A 19,251-nucleotide genomic window follows, 5' to 3' on the forward strand; every position below is an offset into this window, starting at 1 on the left:
GAAAGTTTGGCTGCAAGAGCATATATCGGCAATGCATCGAGAACCTTCCCCACTCAGCCTACTAGACCCACTCTACCACTTTCCGCAACGAGTTTTCAGTATCTTGGAAATCCGAGATATTTTGAACAATCAGGTTAAAGATGTAGCTGGTATATCTTGAGCGCTAGCGAAGCCTCTTATGGCAACAATTGGTCCTCTTGCTACACTCAACGGCATGCATTGACGCTTCAATGGCTTTGGAAGGTTGGTTTGACCTGTATATCTTCGGTGTTGTTTACTTGCTTCAATTGCAGCTCAAAGCGACTTGTAAACACACAGGCACACCCGTCGGCACGTTGTCCATTGTACACTATCAGAAATTCTTAAGATTGCACCATGGTAAGTATTGACAATAGCGGCAGGGTCCAATCGCTTCTAAAAAACATTAACTGCGTCGCAGCCTGATTGGCAACATCTCTGGAAAGTCTCCTGCGTGTGAAGTGGAATTGGTTCGATCTCGGGCAGGTTTGTGCTGAGCCATACTAGCAACACTCGACGATAGTCGCTTCTACTTTTCTCTGCTAACTATGGACAAGATACGATAGCGCCAACTTCGACCAAATTTGCGGCAGGTGCAATGGAAAAGCCATCACTGCGAGAACATCCATAGGAGATCTGGGAGCCATTTGTATGTATGCATCAACAAGCATCGCAGGACTGAATCTTTTCACAGTACTAAAGTCATCGACAGATCGCGATTTCATGGGGGCGGCAAGTAAACATGCTGAAATTCCCTTCGTGTTGTGCGTACCTCCGACGAGAATAGATCTTTCCATGGAACAAGGCCCACGGATAATTTCCGTGGAGGCGATCATTGTCCGCAACTGCAGAACCATGGTCTGCGGGATCTATCATCGAGCTCACGGACTAGGGACCACAGTACCAATCTTGCGTTGGAGCGCGGGCGAACAGGCTTGTGATCCCTCATTGAAGACCAGCCACCTGCGCGAAACGCACAATTGGAAATGAGTTGACAACAAAATACTTTGGAATCGGCACGCCATTTTACTCACGCGCCTTCGGTTGCACAATACCTGACCCGAGAAGAGTATGTGCGACGGATTGATAGGAAGCGACTCTGTTAGCAAGTGCGTCACGAACTCGTAACGGAAGAGCTAAGAAAATGGAAATGCTGCAGGAGCAGCGGCGGCGGCAGTAAAAGAAGAAGTGACTGAGGGCAGCAATTGAATAATGGAAAGGTGGTATGCAATGCTTGAGGTGATTAGATGATGAAAACTGGCTCGTATGCTTGAACTGAGCCCTTTGCAGCATTTGTGGGTTATAATTTTCCAGTGCCAACTTGGCAGGAGCTGTAAGCTCGAAGCAAACACATCTCAATGCGTTCCAAGCAGCAGATATTCTTGATCGAGCTCCATCTGCTTTCCATCCAGTCTAAACTTCAGAAAATCCCCTCTAATCAGAAGCAGGCTTCGCTGGATAGCAGGCACAGAAAGCCTTCTGCCTCTGTTCCGGCATTCCTCCCAACACCCTCATGATCCTTTCATTGTCTTCCTGGAAGCGCTTTGCATTGTTCTTGGGTGTGCCATCAACAGGAGCTTCGACAGCGTCAGAGTTGGGATGGTTTGTCGCGCAAAAGAGTTTGCCACCTGGGAGGATGGCGAGGGACTTGAGAGACTCGCAATCGGAGATCGGAGCTGGGGCGGCGAGGACAGAGGCGGCAAGCGCTAGGACGGGGAGGATGGTGAAGCGCATTTTGGCAGTCGAAGAACGTAGAGGCTGAAGATTAAACGAGATAGATTGATCGAGTAGATTTTGGTAACGAGTGACTGTGATGCGGAAGAAAGCGACAGACAGACTTCAAATTCGAAAAGTAGCAACAGCGACCAGCAACAGAACGAGCAGTTACCTAGCTCTTGTACCAACGCACTCATGTCTCCTTAACAACACGCGTAATAACAATAGACTACCACATGCGCCTCAGCCTCCACACCCGCATCGCAGCTTCGCGCAGCCAATAGTGATGTCCTCGAGACCGCCGTCGCGCGAAGGTAAGCTTTGACAAGCGATGGCTGGGCTGACCTGGAGCTGAGCTTATCCAATTAAGCTTCTCTAGCTCAAAGAAAGGACCGCAAGCGCCATGAGATTTGAAGTGTTCGTACATGTGTTGAACTGTTTCAGGGGTGGTGCTAGCGGACGTCGTGTCCGGGTGGCGTGCGGGCTGAGCTGAGACTCCTTTTCGCGCGCCGGAACAGGAAAAGAATGCAGCAGACGAAGAGAACGTATTATTCAAGGAATGACAAAAAGAAAACGACTATGAGTGTTGACTGTGTGGGGCACGCTGTCGCTGTACCAACATCAGATGATGTGTCATCACCCGTCTCGCACCAAAATCTTCGGAAGGCCATAACTCAACACCCACATATCCAAAAAAAACGCCAACGAGCGCAAAATGATGATGACAAGAGTGGGATTCGAACCCACGCAGATTGCTCTACTAGCAAGCTCTACACGCTCGGTGAGGATGTATTGAACCTGAAGCTAGCGCCTTAGACCGCTCGGCCATCTTGCCTGATGATTTATGGGAGATCGAAAATTACATCCAATATGATTACATTATAGTATCGTAGAGTTCAGGCGTGTAACGCAGCAAAGCGTTGTTGAGTAGACTCACATCGGGGCGGCTCGGATGAGGGGTAACGAGCAGAATCTTCACTACTTTGCCTGGTTGAATTCGGCCCCACATGTTGCTCACACTATCAACAAAATGCCAACCACGGAACCCCAAGCAAATAGTTTGACTGATAACGTCGAATAGTCAGGCGACATTCGGTTCCAAGGTACATACCAGGTCTGATCGTGTGAATATAAGCATATTACACACAGCAGATGAAGTCTGTTTCGAGCCTTGGGACCCATATGTTTGACTTGAGACTCAGGGTCAACTGCATCCCCTTTCGATTTGACACAATTTTGATATTTTGCGGCATACTTTGTGTGCAAAGGAGGACTCGAAGCGAAGTTGTAGCTTTTGATTCGTACGTGTGCGCGTAAGTCTGCCTTGAAATGCCTCGTCTCCCAGGCTGGCATACAAGGCAGACATGAGCTTGCTACTGTAATGAACATGCAACATAATAACAAGGTAATTATACAATCAATGGTAGAAAATGGAAGTACTAATGCACTGGTCTAGTTTTCGTCTCCTACTTAGTCTGTAGTTACCTTGAACAGAATTGTACAGCTTGGTGTGCGAGAGCCATAAACCTCTTGGAAAACTCATTTGTATCCTCTGCCTAGATCAGACAAAGCTTAAGAAGGGAATCGAGATTGGTAAATAACATAAAGTAACTGAATCCTATTTCCTAGACCACATTTGTATTTCCTTGTCCAAAACCAATGTCGTTGCTATACACCGTGTGTTTTGACTTGATTCTCGGTTACAACGTGACGTTGCCTACTACACTGGCGAGCATCTGCACCTTACGTTTTATGCTACCAAAGAGGCGGCCCACCAGTCTTTTGAACATGATTCCATATCCGTGGTGAGAGAAGTGCATAGTCCCTTTCTTCAGGCACTGCAGTCTCACCCCATGCATTCTCCCCTTCTCTTCTACAAATTTAAAGCCATCAAACCCGGCAGCATTACAACAACACCAATCTCCATCCGTTTCGCAATACCCGCAGCACCATTCCACCCGTCTTCATCGCGCTCGCACTCGCCACAGCTCCAGAGCCTATAGGCGTCGACAGCGACCCAGTCATCGATGATGATGTCGAGTCATTTGGGGGGAATATCAATCACACTGCACGAAGCTGTGGCATGGCCGGCTGGGAGATCAGAAGATGTAGCTAAATCTATCGCTACAAAACATGACATTAGCTATGAAGGCTACGACTCCCAATCCCATCCTCTCCTTCTCCCAAGTTCAAAGCAGACTTACAAACCATCACCTGAACCCCATTACGCACCCGTAGCTTCACCGCTTCCAAGCTTCGCAGCAACCATGCCTATGTCTTTCTCACTGCACACTTCACTGTTCGGCGCATGCTTTCACAGCGCCGAGCAAGCAGCCTAGCGGTGATGCAAAGACAGCTGCATCTCGGACTAAACGCACATACTCCCCAACCACCTAAACGCCAACACCATAATCGAACGACCACGTCCCTCGGTCAATAAACAAGCAACTGCCGGCATCACCAAGCAAGCATCAAGCTGACTCCCCCCTCTCTCCCTACGCCCCACATTTTATCTATTTCCAGCCGAGCCCTAGTCAGGAACAAGCGTCGGTGCCATGCATTCGGCGCAATAGCATCTCGAAACACGAGGCAAAACACCGCCGACGCCGAATGCCGGATGGCGAGTCATTTGTGTGCATGAGAGCGCAACGTGTCCAGGATGGTGGGTGTGTTTATGTCGACGTCATGTTTGACTTGCCAAAAATAAAAATAAAAAAAATCAATGGGGGAGAATAGGAATACAGGGAGAAAAGTAATGGTACTACTACCTCGAATCTGATTCAGATCTCATACCGCGTATTAGGGCAGTTCCAACAAAGTCGACAAAGCAAAGGAAACGAGTGAATGCAGAAGTGTAAAGTCCCACATTACAAAGTATATATATGTAATTTATCTTCCGAATGCAGACCAAGAGCCAATTCCAATCTTGCCCAACCCTCCCAGGACCTATGCAAGAAAGAAAAGAACCAGCGCAGACCCTTGATTCCATCCGGGTATGCAAGATAACGGACCCTGAACCCCCCCACCCGCAGATTGACTTTTTCCAGAAATGACAATCCAGCGTGTTTGATGATGTGTGATGCGCCGCAAAACTCCTTCGCTAGTATGTTACAAATGCAAGGCTTGACGAGAAGAAGAAGACAGGAACAAAGAGAGAAAGAGAGTGAGAGAGAGAGAGGAGCGTAAAGTTGATGTTATGGTGTCGGATCAGTCGTGAAGGTGGCGTCGTGAGTAGGAGATCAAAATGGTGCAGGGCCAGTGCCATTTGGTCCAAGCATGGAGGGAATAGGCTTGCGGCGAGCTTTTGCCATGGGGATGCGTGGCACGCCTTGGATGACGCGGGGCTCTTTCATGAGTGTGGGATCGAGCTTGGAAGGAATGCGGCTAATCACGGAGCGATAGTCGCCGGGGAAGCGTGAGTTAGGTGGAGTTGCGGACGCGGTGCGCCAGAGGTGATCGCTCGTGTCAGAGAGGAAGTCGGCTTTTGATCTGGAGAAGAAGGATGATTTGCCGCGGTTGCGCTTTGCGAGAATGACTTCGTCGAAAAGTTTGACAATTGGGTCATCTGCTCGCTTGCTCTCGCGTTCGTGGATAAATTCGTTGAAGCCTTTGCGAGGTTAGTGAACTAGCATGGTCATGCGGAATGTGGCGTTACAAACCTTGCGTCTGTTGCAGAGTGGCCAAATACTGCACGTTTTCACTCGGTTGGCTCTTCATGAACTCGTCCATCTTGAACTGATAATGCATCCCAGATTTCTTGCGCTCGCCGGTCGCTGGAACCATGAAGCGCCTGTACGTGTATAACAGGCTGGCAAAACATCGCACAAACGAGGCACGGACTTGATCTGGTCGGAAAGCTGTGGGACAGACTATGCAGATGGAATCGACGCATCGACCGTGGGCAAACGTGGTGCAACCTGTGGTATGTTAGCTAGGAGCTAAGCTAAGATAATGTGCAACTTGCCAGTACAACGATAGAGGCCATCGTCGGATTTCTCCTCGCAGATTGAACAGCTTGCCTTTTCCTCATGGGGCCGCCACTGCAGGCAATGTCCTTCTTGCCACTGCGTAGTTGCCGTGTTACGGACTGGCTGCATCGCCATGCCAGGCATAATCGTCGATGCTGCCAACGTCGACTGCGCATATACTGATGGAGCATAGGAAGATCCAGCGTGATATTCATGACTCAAGGAGGACGTTGAGGCGCTAGGAGCGTGTCCGAGGAATGGCTGGCTGGGCCTTCGCAATGGGGGTACACGATCTGAAATGCCAAACGAAGAACTCCGACGGGACGAAGTTTCAAAATGACCCGATCGCTTCTCTCGGAGTTGTTGAACCTGCAAAGCATATCCAGAATCGCTGCGGGAAATTGGGGTACTTGGCATGGGAGGAAAGACTGTCGAAACCGGCGATATCTTGGGCGACGGTGGTGAATTGTAGGTCTTCATGGTTGTGGCAGTCGTTGGTCTATCGTTTCCGCGACTGGAAGCACTCGACTGTAAGAATGCATTATGGATCAAAGGCTTCGAGCTGGACGGTCCGCCAACAGCGCCGAATGATGTTGAGTTAAGACCAACATAGGTCTGAATTGTGGAAGGATGCGCTTTGTGAGAGAACACATTAGGGTTCTCCGAACAGAATGTGTCGTAAGGGTATGCTTCTACTGCATATTGAGGAGGCCCAGTTGGTACGCCGTACCGAGCGTGGTGCGGAGCAGAGTGTTGAAGAAGGGACATCAGTTTCCGTCGCTGCTGGCGAGGCAGAGCTGGAGGCGGAGGTCCATTCGAGACAATTGAGTTAGCGTCTAGGTCAATGAGCACGTATTCGTCCTCGGGGTAATCGGTTGGCTCGTATCGACGCTCGATGCCAACAATGTATGGACAAGGGGCTTCGATCGTTTGGACCAGACGGGCGGGCAGAATCGGTATGAACACACCGGCCCACTGGAACGGATACAGCAAGTTGACGATCGCCATACTTGCAAGATGCAGCATTGCTGTATGTGAAGAGAGGAGAATGATCCTCGACTCACTAAGCACAAATTCGAAGAGTGTGACGATGTTCGGAATCGATAGGCAGCGGAAAAGCGCGTAGATGTCGATGTTGCGGGATCCAGGAATCTCGTTGAGCGCTTCTTTGCGAGCATACATTCGCAACTCGCGAACCGCTAATTCAACCTGTGTAATGGAGGTGATCGGACTAAGAGCTTCCGCACAGAGGTTGACCACATATCGCTCCAACGGCTGCCACATACCAATTCGGGGTGAGCTTGCGGGGACGCGCAGAATCGCACCATTGGTCATGGGGACTACAACTGCTTTTAGCCATTCCTTCCAGAAGGGTGTCAGACTGGCATCTCGGCCCATCACGCCATAGGCACGTGGGATCCAAAGGCCGGTTTCTCCATCAGTCAGACCTTCGATCTTGGAAGCAGCTCCGTGCCTCACCGGGCGGAGGAGGTCTGTCATGAGCTGAATCTTTTCTTCCACCGCGCTGATCTGGTCCTCCAGGTTCTCGCGCTCTTCGGACTCCGGAGCTACGGCCGGCAGTTGGGAAAGAAGTTGAGACAGCTTCGCACGCTCGAGCGCAAGACGCTCTCCCAAGCTGCTCGCCAATTCCCGCTCCTCTGGATTCATGTGGACCCTGCGCCATTCTTCGCACTGGCGCTCCAATCCTTCAGCAGCTGTTGAGTTCAAGGGCAGCCAGACGATAACGCAAATTCCGTAAAGTTTGCAGCTGTCACCACCGGTCATTGCGAATCCATGCCATTGGGTCTTTGGTCGCTCGTCCGAGGAGACTACGCTGACGTCGTTGGGAAAAGCAAACATAGGCACGTAGTCGGGAAAAGGGTTTCGTTTTTTCAGCTCCTCTACCATATTCTTCGGGGGATAGCGATCCAGGAGAACCGGCTCATAGCGGCGCAGCAGAGGGTGCATGTTTGGCTCCGGTGTGAATGGCTGAGGCGCCGGTATCACTGAGTTGTATCCCGACATTCGCTTTGATGTTCGGATTGAGGCTGCCTGCATGTCAGTACTTGTGGGTCAAAAGAACAAAACATAATGTGGCTTGATGCAGATGCATGTGCAGATCTGCGCCATGTCGTTACACAGTCTCGATTTTCCACGTACATTGTCGGGCACCTGAAGACTGTCGCTTAAGACTGCTCTGCATGGTCGATATCCGCCGCCTGATGCTTCCAACTCCGGATCTGAGATTTCCGCCATCTTCGTTACCGGGATGTTGCACTCGCTGCGGTCGCGGGCGTGGTCGGGTGGAGGTGGGGCGGTTCTGTTGCGCAACACCAGCGGTAAATTGGATTTCCTCGAGAAAATTGTCTCTCTCCGAGGCGAATTTGCGCAGCGCGTTCTCAAAGTCCTGCTCGCTCAGGCCAGAACCAAGCAGTTGCACGCCCTTGATAGTTGTGCTGCTGCGGTTACTCGCGGTGTGCTTGCTGTCCGGGCCAATAATCGTTCCGACTGAGTTTCGGTGCTCACTCATACGTCCGGCAGAGCGCCTATTACAACTGTCACCATTGGGCAGACCCTCCTGTGACGCGGGCCTGCTTGAGTCCGTCTCCAGGGCGCGATCTTCTTCAATGGTCTCGTCGACTGGCGGGGCGGCGAGCGGGGAAGTGACTAAGCCGATGCCATTCTGCTGTGCGCGCTCGTCGTAGACCTGCGACGACTCAATGCCAGAGATGAAGAAATAGTCGGCGAGCGGCGCAGTGCCCTCGGCAGTAGGAGCGGGTGCCATGGTGATGCTAGGTCATAGGATATCCAAAAAAAAAAGAGTAATGGCTGTTAAAGAGCGTCGGATGCGCAGTCACGGTGTGATAGGGCTCGAGTGGGTTGCGGCTCAGGTCATTGGCAATTGGGCGCCTTCTCTACGGTCCAACGGTGTTGTGTGTCGGAGTGCAGGGCGTCAGGTTATGCACGGGAAGGGCTTCCGTTGTGCGACGGTGGCAGAAATGTTGCACGGGCGCCGCCTGTGTACGAAACGAACAAACGAACGGGGGAGCTTGGCCGGAAGCGAGAGCAGTACTAAAAAGTGAAGTCGTAAATTGTTTCTATGGACGATGGCGTCGTGGAAGAGAGGACGTGAGGGCGTGGAGATGTGGTGGGTAGCCGATATTCCAGCGGTGCAGCAGCGGCTCACAGACCATTCAAAAGGACGGCCCTGGACGGGCTCTGGCACTGCTAAGCCAGATTGACCTCTCGTCTCCCGCTTGCGATAAGACGCAGAGGCGCTTGAGGCTAGCGCACAAGACGTCCCGCAACTAGCACTCGGTGACCGGCCAGACCTGCTGCGTGCCAGCCAACGACGCGCCTGCAGACTGCAGGAGAAACAAAAGGTTCCTGGTTCTGCGCCTCTATGCGTCGCCCTGGCTGCCTTCGAACGCGTTGCCAAATTGATATTGATCGTCTCATTGTTTCGCGTCCCTACGCAGGACGCATAAGGCCGTGCTGCCGCACCCCTGTACGCGGACCCTGGCCTTGGGAAACAATCGCGGCAATTGTGGAAGTGCCTATGCTCGATTGGGGCGTCGATTCAGGGGTGCGGCCTGTGTCAGCCTAATAGGGACCCGTTGACAATAACATGGTTGTCGTGGTGTGTGTCCAATTTATATATAGCGAGCGTTCAGTGCGGGAGACATGGGAGAGTGAGGTTTCAGCTGGAAAGCGCATGCACAACGGACATGTGTATCGCATCGCATCGGCACAGAAATAGGGGTGGCACCGCGCAGTACCAAGAGAGACCCGACACGCAGCTGGCACTCTCAACATGCCTCTCACCGCAGGTGTGTGGCGGGATGATCCTACATACATCCTATCCTACACACCTATGCTGTGCATATGCATCGTGCATCCTGGTCATATTCGATGGACTTATTGCAGGAAGAAGCCGTCGTTGCGGACTCTGCACATCGCCACGGTAATACGTCTCCTTGAAGAAGGAGATTCGGTCATACGATCCTTTGCATAGACACAGCATTCATCCTCGGACGCCATGCTTGCATCCAAGCCATGTGTACCTGCAGCCCGGCAACATCCTTCCACATTAGACGCTGGGGCTAGTGCATGCATACCGTATAAACGAGCCCGCAATGTCATTAATGGGGCGATCTTGTTCAAATTTGCATTGCTGAGACCACTTGTTCGTACAATCGTCTGCATCAGCACCAAATCCGCAATACTTATCGCGATCCCGTGTATGCGCGGAAGTATTTCTTCCAACTGCATATTGCCCCGAGCATACCGAGTGTGATCTGCGGTTCCTACTACTTCCTCTAGCCATGTCTCTCGTCAGCGCAGATTATCCTCGGCCATGTTTGCCTCCTTAGACCCTGAGCAACCGACACTGCCCCGTTGTAAAATGAAGCCTCGCTGGCGATCGCGAGCAGACCCTTAACCGGTTCATAAGATTAGTGAAGATGAGGCCCCATGTCGCTCGGTCGTCGCCAGACCCACTTTTGCATGTGGGGTACCCTTGCCGTCGGATTCGCAGTCTCACCGAGTTCAAGATGCATGTGCTGAAGATTGAGGCCGAATTTTTTGGTAGTTGGGTGCCAGTGAATCTTCATAGGCATGTGACTGCGCTCTGGTGTATGACGCGGTGAATCCCGGTGAGGTGATTGAGGGTTGTCCCCAGTCTAGGTGTAGACTTACTCCACGATCGTTGGTTCCTGTCGATCAACCATCTCAATCGACCCCACTTTGTGGCCGGCTGCTGACAATTTCGAAACCTTGTTTGACAACAGATCCAGCATGAGTTGGACTGGAAAGATGTCGCAGTTGAGAAGCCGACACAGTCATGCCCATGGCCATGCTTCACTGAAGGCATGCGCGATGTCGGATCGAGCATCGAGCATTGTAGAGCAGCATGACGCCTACTACCTAGATACTTTCTCGGCTGGGGCTGCATGCCCAAGGTGATACTTTGAAGGCAGGTGCATCCGAGGATGAGCGTGGGGAGATGTTCGGAAACAAGTCCGCGCGAATTACAATGTCGAGTCAGAAAAGCCCGACAACAAGTCGATCGTGCCTGTGTTTGACTACCATAATTCAGGTACGGGACCTGACTGGCTGTACCAAAGCCTGTAGTCTAGTATCGCGGCTCTTGCCAAGTTGTTATGCTCTCAACGTCTGCACGTGAGCCAGCCGGTGCTTAAGGAACCTCGATCTCCTAATGCGCCGCGCCATTGGATCGCCAGCTGTCCAAGAAGCCTTTTGTTATCTGGCTCTGGTCCGGGTTCCTCCATATCTGATTGCTCGACGCCAGTTTCGTGTTCCAAGATAAAGGCCACCTGGACCACATCGCGAGGACTTAGTATCGGCGCATTATGATAACCTGTACCTGGTGGATGTGCATCCCAATTGAGGGACGTAGATCTGAGCGAAGGTTTCGGATTAACATTTACCGCCTGTATAGTGTTAGCTTAGGTTCCACCATCCGAAATCGTAAACCTCGGGAGTGTTGGCAATTATCGCGCTGTTGATATTACATGGAACGAGATTCGCAATGTAACTAGTGCAGATAATACTCCAAGGAATGGTAGCCGTGCATGATCTCGGTTACAGATTGATGAACTGTACGACAGACGGCACGGGTGCGGGTAAACACATTGTGGGGTCCAAGGATATGGGAACAAATCACGCACCTCTAGGCAGACCGCAGCCTCGCCCATGTTCTCAAGCTGTGCCTCGAGCAGATATTTGGATGGGCCGTTCGGCTGGGTCAACTCGCCGGCCTTTGTTCTGACACTGAGCAGTTGTTGCGCAACAAACTGGTACAGCTTGCGGAACGTTCGCACGCGTCCACTTGCCGCTTTGCCTTCGCCCAATGCTGTTTCTGTGTATGTGACTGTGACAGCCAGAACGTGATTGCCATCCTCCTTCAGCTCGAACCTCAGAATGCGCTGCAGCGATTCGCCCGGCCCAGGTGATACAGCGTCTTCGCCATCTTCGAGCGACCCTGTCAGATCCAGAGGCGAACCCGCGGGGTTCGAGGGCGTCTGCATATCTCCTTGTATCCTCACACCACTGACCGCTCTGGTGGTGTCTGCAGCATCGAGCTCGTTGTTTGCGCACAGCGTGCACGAGAATGTCTCGCCCACATAAGCACTGCCGAAAGCCTCAGGTAGGTTGAGCACAGGACTAAGGAGGAATCTGCTGTTCGAGTCGTCTTGCGAAGGGTAGGCTAGCGACGCCTTTGGCGAGATGCCTAGATCTTGCGAGTTGGGCAGTGGGTGCTGTGTTGCAAGCGATGGTCGGGATAGCCTGGAGATCAATCAGCATTTATGTGCTTTGGTGAACCTCTGAACTGGCGCTGCTCAACCTGACTCAAGCAGCTTCGGTAGCCTTTGCGAAGCTCGCAGACGCAACTCGAAGCCACTCATAGCAAGTTGCTCAACGACAAGAAGATAGCCATGGCAGAGATATGACGTACCGCAAGACTTTTAAGCTCACCGAATGCGGTGTCTTGAGCGAGTCGCCCATAGAGGGCTGATTGCGCTGGTGAGCCATGGCTGCGGGAGTGGTGAGCGTGCGAGAGATGACGGAGCTCCAGTCCACCCCACGCTTCATCGTGGTCTGTGCTCAAATTTCATCGGGCAACTGCGCCGGCAGGAAAAGTGAAAACAGCCTTAGAGTTATTCTCGTTCACGCAAACACGAACATGGGTGTCATAATAGAAGAACCGAGAATTTCGCTTCAGCGGTGTCCAGATATGGAAATTCGGCTTGATACTCCGAAAGGTTGAACATTGGTGACCATATCCAATTTCCCAGAGCGATCCAGCTGAGCATAGATAGGTCGTGGCGTCTTCGCAACAAAAGATATACCAGCAAAGGCAATATTAGATATCTGCCCAGTGTTGTTGCTTGGCTTAGAAGAGAACAAGGAACACATAGAGAAGACTTCGTTGTACCACTATACCTAGTGAGTAGTTGTATTCTCTCAAAAGTGTACTGCTGACATAGACAGCAACTGGCCTTGTGCCGTCCCCAATAGCGATAAGAAGTCGGCTCAGGCCGTCGTTTTTGGACTTGGTTCTATGTTCAATCACTCGACACAAGACCAGAATGTCGTGTGGGAACGCGATACCGAGCGGCTCGTTATTACTTATCGAGCTTGGAGGGATATACACGCCGGCGAGGAGCTTTGCATATCATACGGAAGCCATCTCACTTTCAAGGACGCAGATGCTCCAGTGCTACTTCCCCCGGAGACAGAACTTGAGCAGCTCAATCAAATACAGTTCGATTAGAAAAATGATGTGGTACAATTTACAAGTCGGAAGGCAATGCGGCCAGAAAGCAAAGCAACTAACCGTACACGATCCGCTGACGTCCAGTCATTGAATCACAACGCCAACTCCGGGTTCATGTGCTCTAGTTCAAAATTATGCCGCCAACGGTTCGTTGGGTGTCTCACTCTGGGGAGTCGCTTCGGCAGAGCTGTCCTCTTCGGCATCGTTCCGCAGCTCGTACGCAAGATCGAAGCACTCCTCGAGCAGTTGCGTCACGCGCCCTTGGCCGTCAGGAATTTCGTTACCAACCATAAACTTGCCATCTTTTCGCATGTTGTCGATCGAGTTCAACTGTAGTAATGTGAATAGAGGAACCGCATCAGGGTTCATATTGCGTACCTTCATGCTGTACGGATAGAGCTCTCGTGGCGATGAAACGCCACCAAGTTTCTTTACATCCAGCAAGCATTTCCGTAGAGTTGTCAACTGGTTGTAGATTGGGAGCAGGGCCTCTGAGACCGGTTCCGAGGTCATAAGAAGTTGATAGACAAGCGCATAGCTCTTCCGCAGAAGATAGAGTAGTGTCTGCGGATCTGTTAGCCGTTTTGCAAAAGCACATAACGTCAGCGCAGCTCACTCTTTGCTCGTAGATCTCTGCAGGTCTTCCGAGAGCATCGAAGAAGTTGCCGTCGACTCGCGACTCATCAATGCGATCAAGTTGACGTTGGTAGTCCCAAAGATCTGTCTCACGTAAAGACCAGGCTTGTGTGAGCGTGAGTTTCTCGAGCTTGTTCCTGATGGCAAGGAGTTTGTCGTATGTGTCTTGAAATGCTGGCGCTATCCGACCTTGCCTGTCCATGTGTAAGCTATATATCCTTTTGGCAATTTGGGCCAACATACTTCTGTTTGATTAGAGTCACCCAAAGGAGATTTCGTCGCAAAAGCGTTCCGAGAAGATCCTTTGCCGCTGGTGCAGGCTCAGGATTCGCGGCGGCAATCTGCATCTTGTCGACCATCTCGGCTAGTTTTTCCTCTGTAGTGCCAGTAGCCTCATATGCGAGGATACCATGTTCTTTAAGCGCTTCTTGAACCTTGAAAAGTTCTTTTTGATACTCATCCACTTCATCGTTAGGGAACTGTGATTTTGTTAACAAGTGAGTGGACAAAACAGTGTGGTACAAACCTTCGATCTTGCGTTGCAGCCGGCCAAGGACCGCAGCAAGGATACCAGCTTGTCCCAAAGTGGTATGAGCTCCGGGGTCAATTGCGAGAGGTTGAGTTCGAGATCTGCCAATATCTCTTCGCACACCTTGATGCGAGCATCGAGGAGCGTGAGAAGGTGTGGAACATGCTTGTCACGACCTCTCTCGACATACTGACGACAATCGACAAGATTCTTAGAAAGAGCCTCGAGGTCCTTTGGCGAGTAAAACGTAGCCTCTTTAAGGTGATCCAGTAAGCGCTATATCGGATTAGAATCTGACTGGAATAAGATCTGAATGAAATCACCTTGATCGTTGATATGTAAGAATATCTGCACCAGAATGTCAGTGAAAACACAGTAAGCCGAAGCACAGCATACTCACACTGCTGGTGGCTCGTGATTCTTTCCGACCGTCAAATATGCCAGTGAAATGAGTTGGAAACAGTCATCAAGCATATAGTCGACTGTAACAAGTTAGCGGCGTGCAAAATAATAGGTCAAGTAGTTGTGGCGACGAACCCTTGTTCTGCTCCAGCCGTTTCGTTTCTCGGATCTCGTTCAGGATAATGACTTGCTCGATGACCTGATCATACAAGTTCAGGACATCTTGACTCTTGACATATGTCGAACGGTCGCGCTTCAACAATTCCAGCTCGGTCCGTATCGATTGCAGCTTGTCCAGTATCGGCTGCTCCTTCGGGTCCAGCGGTATCCGTGGTAGAGGCGAGTCTGTCATATTAGGCTGCAGCAATTGATCGTCGACCTCTAGTCAAGTCGTTGAGCGAAGTTAAAGTTGTCTGAAGGGGCTCGAAGGACTATGAGCTTGCGACTTTGCCGGCAATGGCTGCTGCAGCCAAGAGCGTATAGCGGGGAAGTCGGACGTCACAGGTCGGCCTATCGCTATCGCCCAGGAGGGGCACTGGCAGCCCTGCGCACGAGCCGCCACCTTACCACGCAGAGCTTAGCGCGTCGCTTACGAGAAAGTGCGACTGCAATATTCGGATCGCGGACCTCACACATTCTACATTGCGAAACTCTCCGTCAAACACACACGACAATCGTCACGACCAACGTCACAATGTCTACCTCTGAGCTCGCAACCTCCTACGCTGCTCTCATCCTCGCCGATGACGGTGTCGACATCACTGTACGATTACTCGAGCGCGGCTGCGTGCACTTGCTTATACTAACAAACTGCAGGCCGACAAGCTCCAATCGCTGATCAAGGCCGCAAAGATCGAGGAAGTCGAGCCCATCTGGACAACTCTGTTCGCCAAGGTGCGCACGACAGAGTGAATTGCATGCGAGACACGGTTTCTGATATGGAAATAGGCTCTTGAGGGCAAGGATGTCAAGGACCTGCTCCTGAACGTCGGCTCAGGCGGCGGCGCTGCCTCTGCCCCCGCTGCCGGTGGTGCCGGAGGTGCTGCTGCTGGCGGTGCCGACGCACCAGCGGAAGAGGAGAAGAAGGAGGAGGGTACGTTGACCCAATTCACAGCCACGCGAAGAACGTACACTAACGCACCACGCAGAGAAGGAGGAGTCAGACGACGACATGGGCTTCGGTCTCTTCGACTAAGCGCTTTCTTTCGCATCTTCTTCCACATTTGCCTTACTCGGGGTGTCCAAAAGGAATCAGCGGCATACTCCCCCTGCTGGGCAGAACGTTCACGACCTTTCCGTGATACGACATGCATACGGATCATCTAGGAGAATACAATGACGGCGTCTTGAGATGTGTATAGGACGGCAGGTTCAATGGAAACTCGAAAAGTGCAAAGTGTGTGTCTCATGCAACGTGAATCTGGCTATCTATGGATCGTTGTTCGGGCCGAAAGTGAACATGCATGCTTGCGTCTTGGGACCCCTTGACTACCCGGGAGGCGTACACCTTCTCGAGCCCGACTCTGCCAGTGGATGTGTTCCTCACATCGCTTCTTCTCCTTTTCGGTCTCATGTGCGTGGAACCGATCAGCTGGTTGCAGCGAGAAGTCCCCGTTCCCTTTTTCTTTCTTCAAGATCCTCTCGATAATGTCCACAAGGAAGCGAGCTGGAAAGCCGTCTTCTAGTCTCGTGTGGAATTGGTATTTTTCCTTGCAGAAGCCTGTCACCAAAACCTCTCGGATCGTAGAGTTGGCGGCCGTTTGTGTTGTCAACACGGTGAACCAAGTCTGGGTCCATGAATGCCACGTCCCGCCGCTCATCGCCCACGCCATCGACGAAGCAGTACACCAAGCGTGTCAGGGCGTTGAAAGCTACGTCGCTCATCCCATAGATGTTCGCAACCAGGAACAACCTGATACAAACATGAGCCTGTTGGCACCCAAAAGTACACTTTAGGCCCCGATTTGCTAAGAAAAGGTGATTGCACAATGAGTCAGGGACTCCCATCTTTTCCCAATCAATTTCTTCCAGGTGGCTTTTAGACGAGTCTTCTTCGTACTCGCGCCGCAACTAGTGTACAAACGCGTCGATGACGGAAGGAAAGATGTTCAGCTTGATGCCGAGAACGCCGGGATACTGAAACAGTTTTGCGAAGCCTGGCGCGTACACTTCGAGGAGGCTGAGGTTGATGGGAATTTTGCGCGAAAAGCCACCGAAGGGGTCGTAGACCTCGCTTTTGACGCTGATGACGATTAGTCGGCTGCCTCTTTGCGGGTTGTGGTTGTGTTGCTTACATTTTGCTGTGGCCGTGCCTGTCTAGCATATTCGCGTCGCCCATCGCTTGCGGTAGCCGTCCGAGACGTGGTGGTGGAGTGAGGCAGAGTCGAGGTGTCAGGATTTGAGGTCTTGAACAGGTGTTGTCGGGCCTAAGCTCAAAGTCACGGTGAATGGCAAACGCACAGTGAGAGTAAATGGTAAAGTCTTGAGGTTTTAATTCCGGTACAGGAACTGTCAGCATGTGCTTGAGCTTCTCGAACGTACTGCATCTAGGATGTAAAGCATGCACTACATCTCGTATGGAAAGTTGCCTCTTCCCTTGCCCGCTAGACGAATCCAACACCCCATCTAGGGTGCCAATTCCATCAAGATCCTCAGTGTGCGCAATGCGGCACGACTGGTCCTGGATGTCCGTGGTACTTGCAGGGGTTCCTCCACGGACCGTAACTCTCGCACTTCTTGTCCCATGCCTTACGTAAGATGTCGACGAGTAAGTCCTTAGGCAGTTGTCTGAGTGCCGCATCGCGCTGGTCACCGTAATCATGGTAGCCCTCGCTCAGAAGCTCTCTCAACAGATCGCCAGGCTTTGTGTTGCGATAGAGTGTTTCGATGGCTGTGGTGCTGATGTGATCATGGTAATAGTCAGACTCTTCGACGTGATTGATGAACATCCAGTTCTTATACCAGACCAGACGATCGATGGCGCCCTGACGGACGAGGTATTTCGTATCTGTTGGCAAAGGTAACATGTTGATGGCTGCCTCGGTATAGTCGGAAAAGTTTGAAGCATTGTCCCAAATCAGCGGTTCCTCGCCGTAATAGTAGGCGCAGCTGCCATCATCCGGCCAAATTAAGTCGGAGGGTTGTTCAGGCTTGATGCCTGGGCACAACGAATTGCTTACGCCAGCGAAGTGCTCAAAGCGTAGTCATCCGATGAAGATCTCAAAGCTTTCGGGTGTAACGTCGTTGAGCCTGACCGACCTTACGCCTGGAAAGCGGAAGAGGCTTGCTAGGCTAGGTACGTATGCCTCGAGCAGGAGATGCAGAACGTCGAAGGTCTCGTGGATGTCATTACAGAGCATATCAAATTCGACAGTTGCGGTCCTATAACATATGTGAGTATAGGCACACTGTGTGCAGGTGAGAAAAGTACCGTTGTTTCGAAGTATAAAGTCTGTTGGGAGGTCGTTGTGTCATGTTGACTGGACGTCGAAGATTGCAGAGGGGCGTGCGAGATACACAGATCGAGGCAAGCGGATGGGGGAGAAGTGCAAGCCAGGTATCGTCTCCCAGCAAAGGCAACAAGGTGAGATACGAAACAGACTTACCCAAGTGAGAGGCACCAGCTCGTTGAGCAGTGAGTGCGCGCCTGTATTGAACATATATGGGTCTCTTCCAGGCAGGTAAGTCGAAGACGGTGCAGACCAGCTAAGTTGAGGCTGGGAAAGATTACACTCTCCGTGCTCTTATTGGCGTAAACCTGGGCGGCATTTGGAGCGGCCTTTTGCAGGCAGTAAAACCTCTTGGAGCTGGGTACCTCCAATCGAGCCAGGCATTCCATATCATGACAGATGTTGTACTAGAGGCCCAGTAGAGCATTAACGCGGCCGGCATATTCTGGCAGAGAGGTCCAACGAGCAAGGAAACTGCGAGGAGCGTTCTTCGAATGGCGAGGGGCCATGAGGCGCCGTTCTCGACAGTGTTCTTCGTGATGTAGATGTTCGTAAACATGAGTCCTGAGACGACGAACGGTAAGACGCCGGTTGGGTCAGGAATTAGGAGGTCTGGGAACCACAACATGCCCTCTGTTGCGAGCGATGGTTCGAACCACTTGCTCGTGTTGACTGCGACTTCACCGACAGCAGCCTGGGCATCCTCGCCCCTGAAGGCAGAGAAGCCTAGTCCCATGAGACCCTCTCGTGCAGCGCACTTCTGCCGGATAGTCTCGGCCATGGCAAAGAATATGGGTATTTGTCCAATTGTCCAGCCAAGCTGACCCTTCAATGTGACGTTCCACCTCTTGTCCAGCTTGGCCGTCACCTCGTTGACTTCCTTTTTGACTGCAAGCGACGCCTCCTTGGGTGTGCGGAAGCTGGCTGTCTTCAGAATCTCGTCTCGCTTCTGGAAAGCTAATGCTTGGCGCAGTGGTTGTAGGCCGATGTAGCGTGCCATGAGCGATCGTGCCCATGCGCCGAAGGTTGTGACTAGCGCGGCTCGTGTGATGAAGGCGGTGAGCGGTATCGCAGCATACCAGGGCACGCTTGTGTGAATCAGATTGATCATCTCGTGGGGCAGGTACAGGACAGCATCAAGCAAAGGGTCTTGTCGCGGGGCTGATGCGTGGAAGGCGCGGGGTGCAGGGCGACATCTTGGTAGAGAAGGTCTAGCAAGCCGCATAGAAGCCA

The 19,251-nt window shown here is 51.8% G+C and overlaps 11 protein-coding genes and 1 non-coding gene across 12 annotated transcripts; 3 read left to right on the top strand and 9 right to left on the bottom strand.

Annotated features, from left to right (window-relative positions):
* Positions 1-1,452: 1,452 nt before the first annotated feature.
* On the bottom strand, positions 1,453-1,752 carry SNOG_05392 (hypothetical protein; the record flags this gene model as incomplete). Its single annotated transcript, XM_001795745.1, has 1 exon — positions 1,453-1,752. The coding sequence occupies one exon, from the start codon at positions 1,750-1,752 to the stop codon at positions 1,453-1,455; it is 300 nt and encodes a 99-aa protein (XP_001795797.1).
* Positions 1,753-2,456: 704 nt separating this feature from the next.
* SNOG_16674 lies at positions 2,457-2,569 on the bottom strand. The gene is made up of 2 exons: positions 2,532-2,569; positions 2,457-2,500 (listed from the first exon to the last, which is right to left on the bottom strand). It is a non-coding gene; the product is annotated as a tRNA-Leu (tRNA).
* An 824-nt stretch (positions 2,570-3,393) lies between these two features.
* On the top strand, positions 3,394-3,850 carry SNOG_05393 (hypothetical protein; the record flags this gene model as incomplete). The annotated part of the gene is made up of 2 exons (XM_001795746.1): positions 3,394-3,539; positions 3,622-3,850. 2 exons carry the CDS (start codon positions 3,394-3,396, stop codon positions 3,848-3,850), a joined length of 375 nt encoding a protein of 124 aa, XP_001795798.1.
* Positions 3,851-4,973: 1,123 nt separating this feature from the next.
* On the bottom strand, positions 4,974-8,487 carry SNOG_05394 (hypothetical protein; the record flags this gene model as incomplete). Its single annotated transcript, XM_001795747.1, has 5 exons — positions 4,974-5,341; positions 5,394-5,524; positions 5,560-5,591; positions 6,243-7,754; positions 7,936-8,487. The coding sequence occupies 5 exons, from the start codon at positions 8,485-8,487 to the stop codon at positions 4,974-4,976; spliced, it is 2,595 nt and encodes an 864-aa protein (XP_001795799.1).
* A 2,728-nt stretch (positions 8,488-11,215) lies between these two features.
* On the bottom strand, positions 11,216-12,317 carry SNOG_05395 (hypothetical protein; the record flags this gene model as incomplete). The annotated part of the gene is made up of 2 exons (XM_001795748.1): positions 11,216-11,983; positions 12,201-12,317. 2 exons carry the CDS (start codon positions 12,315-12,317, stop codon positions 11,216-11,218), a joined length of 885 nt encoding a protein of 294 aa, XP_001795800.1.
* A 91-nt stretch (positions 12,318-12,408) lies between these two features.
* Positions 12,409-13,005, top strand: SNOG_20057 (hypothetical protein; the record flags this gene model as incomplete). Its single annotated transcript, XM_001795749.1, has 3 exons — positions 12,409-12,487; positions 12,545-12,671; positions 12,717-13,005. The coding sequence occupies 3 exons, from the start codon at positions 12,409-12,411 to the stop codon at positions 12,997-12,999; spliced, it is 489 nt and encodes a 162-aa protein (XP_001795801.1). The 3' UTR covers positions 13,000-13,005.
* Positions 13,006-13,134: 129 nt separating this feature from the next.
* On the bottom strand, positions 13,135-13,997 carry SNOG_05396 (hypothetical protein; the record flags this gene model as incomplete). The annotated part of the gene is made up of 4 exons (XM_001795750.1): positions 13,135-13,332; positions 13,381-13,566; positions 13,604-13,812; positions 13,964-13,997. The coding sequence occupies 4 exons, from the start codon at positions 13,995-13,997 to the stop codon at positions 13,135-13,137; spliced, it is 627 nt and encodes a 208-aa protein (XP_001795802.1).
* A 1,005-nt stretch (positions 13,998-15,002) lies between these two features.
* Positions 15,003-15,965, top strand: SNOG_05397 (hypothetical protein; the record flags this gene model as incomplete). Its single annotated transcript, XM_001795751.1, has 4 exons — positions 15,003-15,332; positions 15,386-15,463; positions 15,518-15,662; positions 15,718-15,965. The coding sequence occupies 4 exons, from the start codon at positions 15,003-15,005 to the stop codon at positions 15,762-15,764; spliced, it is 600 nt and encodes a 199-aa protein (XP_001795803.1). The 3' UTR covers positions 15,765-15,965.
* On the bottom strand, positions 15,892-16,401 carry SNOG_05398 (hypothetical protein; the record flags this gene model as incomplete). Its single annotated transcript, XM_001795752.1, has 2 exons — positions 15,892-15,950; positions 16,116-16,401. 2 exons carry the CDS (start codon positions 16,399-16,401, stop codon positions 15,892-15,894), a joined length of 345 nt encoding a protein of 114 aa, XP_001795804.1.
* Positions 16,402-16,639: 238 nt separating this feature from the next.
* On the bottom strand, positions 16,640-16,907 carry SNOG_05399 (hypothetical protein; the record flags this gene model as incomplete). Its single annotated transcript, XM_001795753.1, has 2 exons — positions 16,640-16,811; positions 16,864-16,907. The coding sequence occupies 2 exons, from the start codon at positions 16,905-16,907 to the stop codon at positions 16,640-16,642; spliced, it is 216 nt and encodes a 71-aa protein (XP_001795805.1).
* A 313-nt stretch (positions 16,908-17,220) lies between these two features.
* On the bottom strand, positions 17,221-18,043 carry SNOG_05400 (hypothetical protein; the record flags this gene model as incomplete). The annotated part of the gene is made up of 3 exons (XM_001795754.1): positions 17,221-17,760; positions 17,833-17,950; positions 18,000-18,043. 3 exons carry the CDS (start codon positions 18,041-18,043, stop codon positions 17,221-17,223), a joined length of 702 nt encoding a protein of 233 aa, XP_001795806.1.
* Positions 18,044-18,295: 252 nt separating this feature from the next.
* SNOG_05401 (hypothetical protein) lies at positions 18,296-19,129 on the bottom strand (the record flags this gene model as incomplete). The annotated part of the gene is made up of 1 exon (XM_001795755.1): positions 18,296-19,129. One exon carries the CDS (start codon positions 19,127-19,129, stop codon positions 18,296-18,298), a length of 834 nt encoding a protein of 277 aa, XP_001795807.1.
* Positions 19,130-19,251: the final 122 nt, after the last annotated feature.

Source organism: Parastagonospora nodorum (assembly GCF_000146915.1).
Source record: "Parastagonospora nodorum SN15 chromosome Unknown scaffold_7, whole genome shotgun sequence".
In the NCBI taxonomy this organism is placed as follows: Eukaryota; Fungi; Ascomycota; class Dothideomycetes; order Pleosporales; family Phaeosphaeriaceae; genus Parastagonospora; species Parastagonospora nodorum.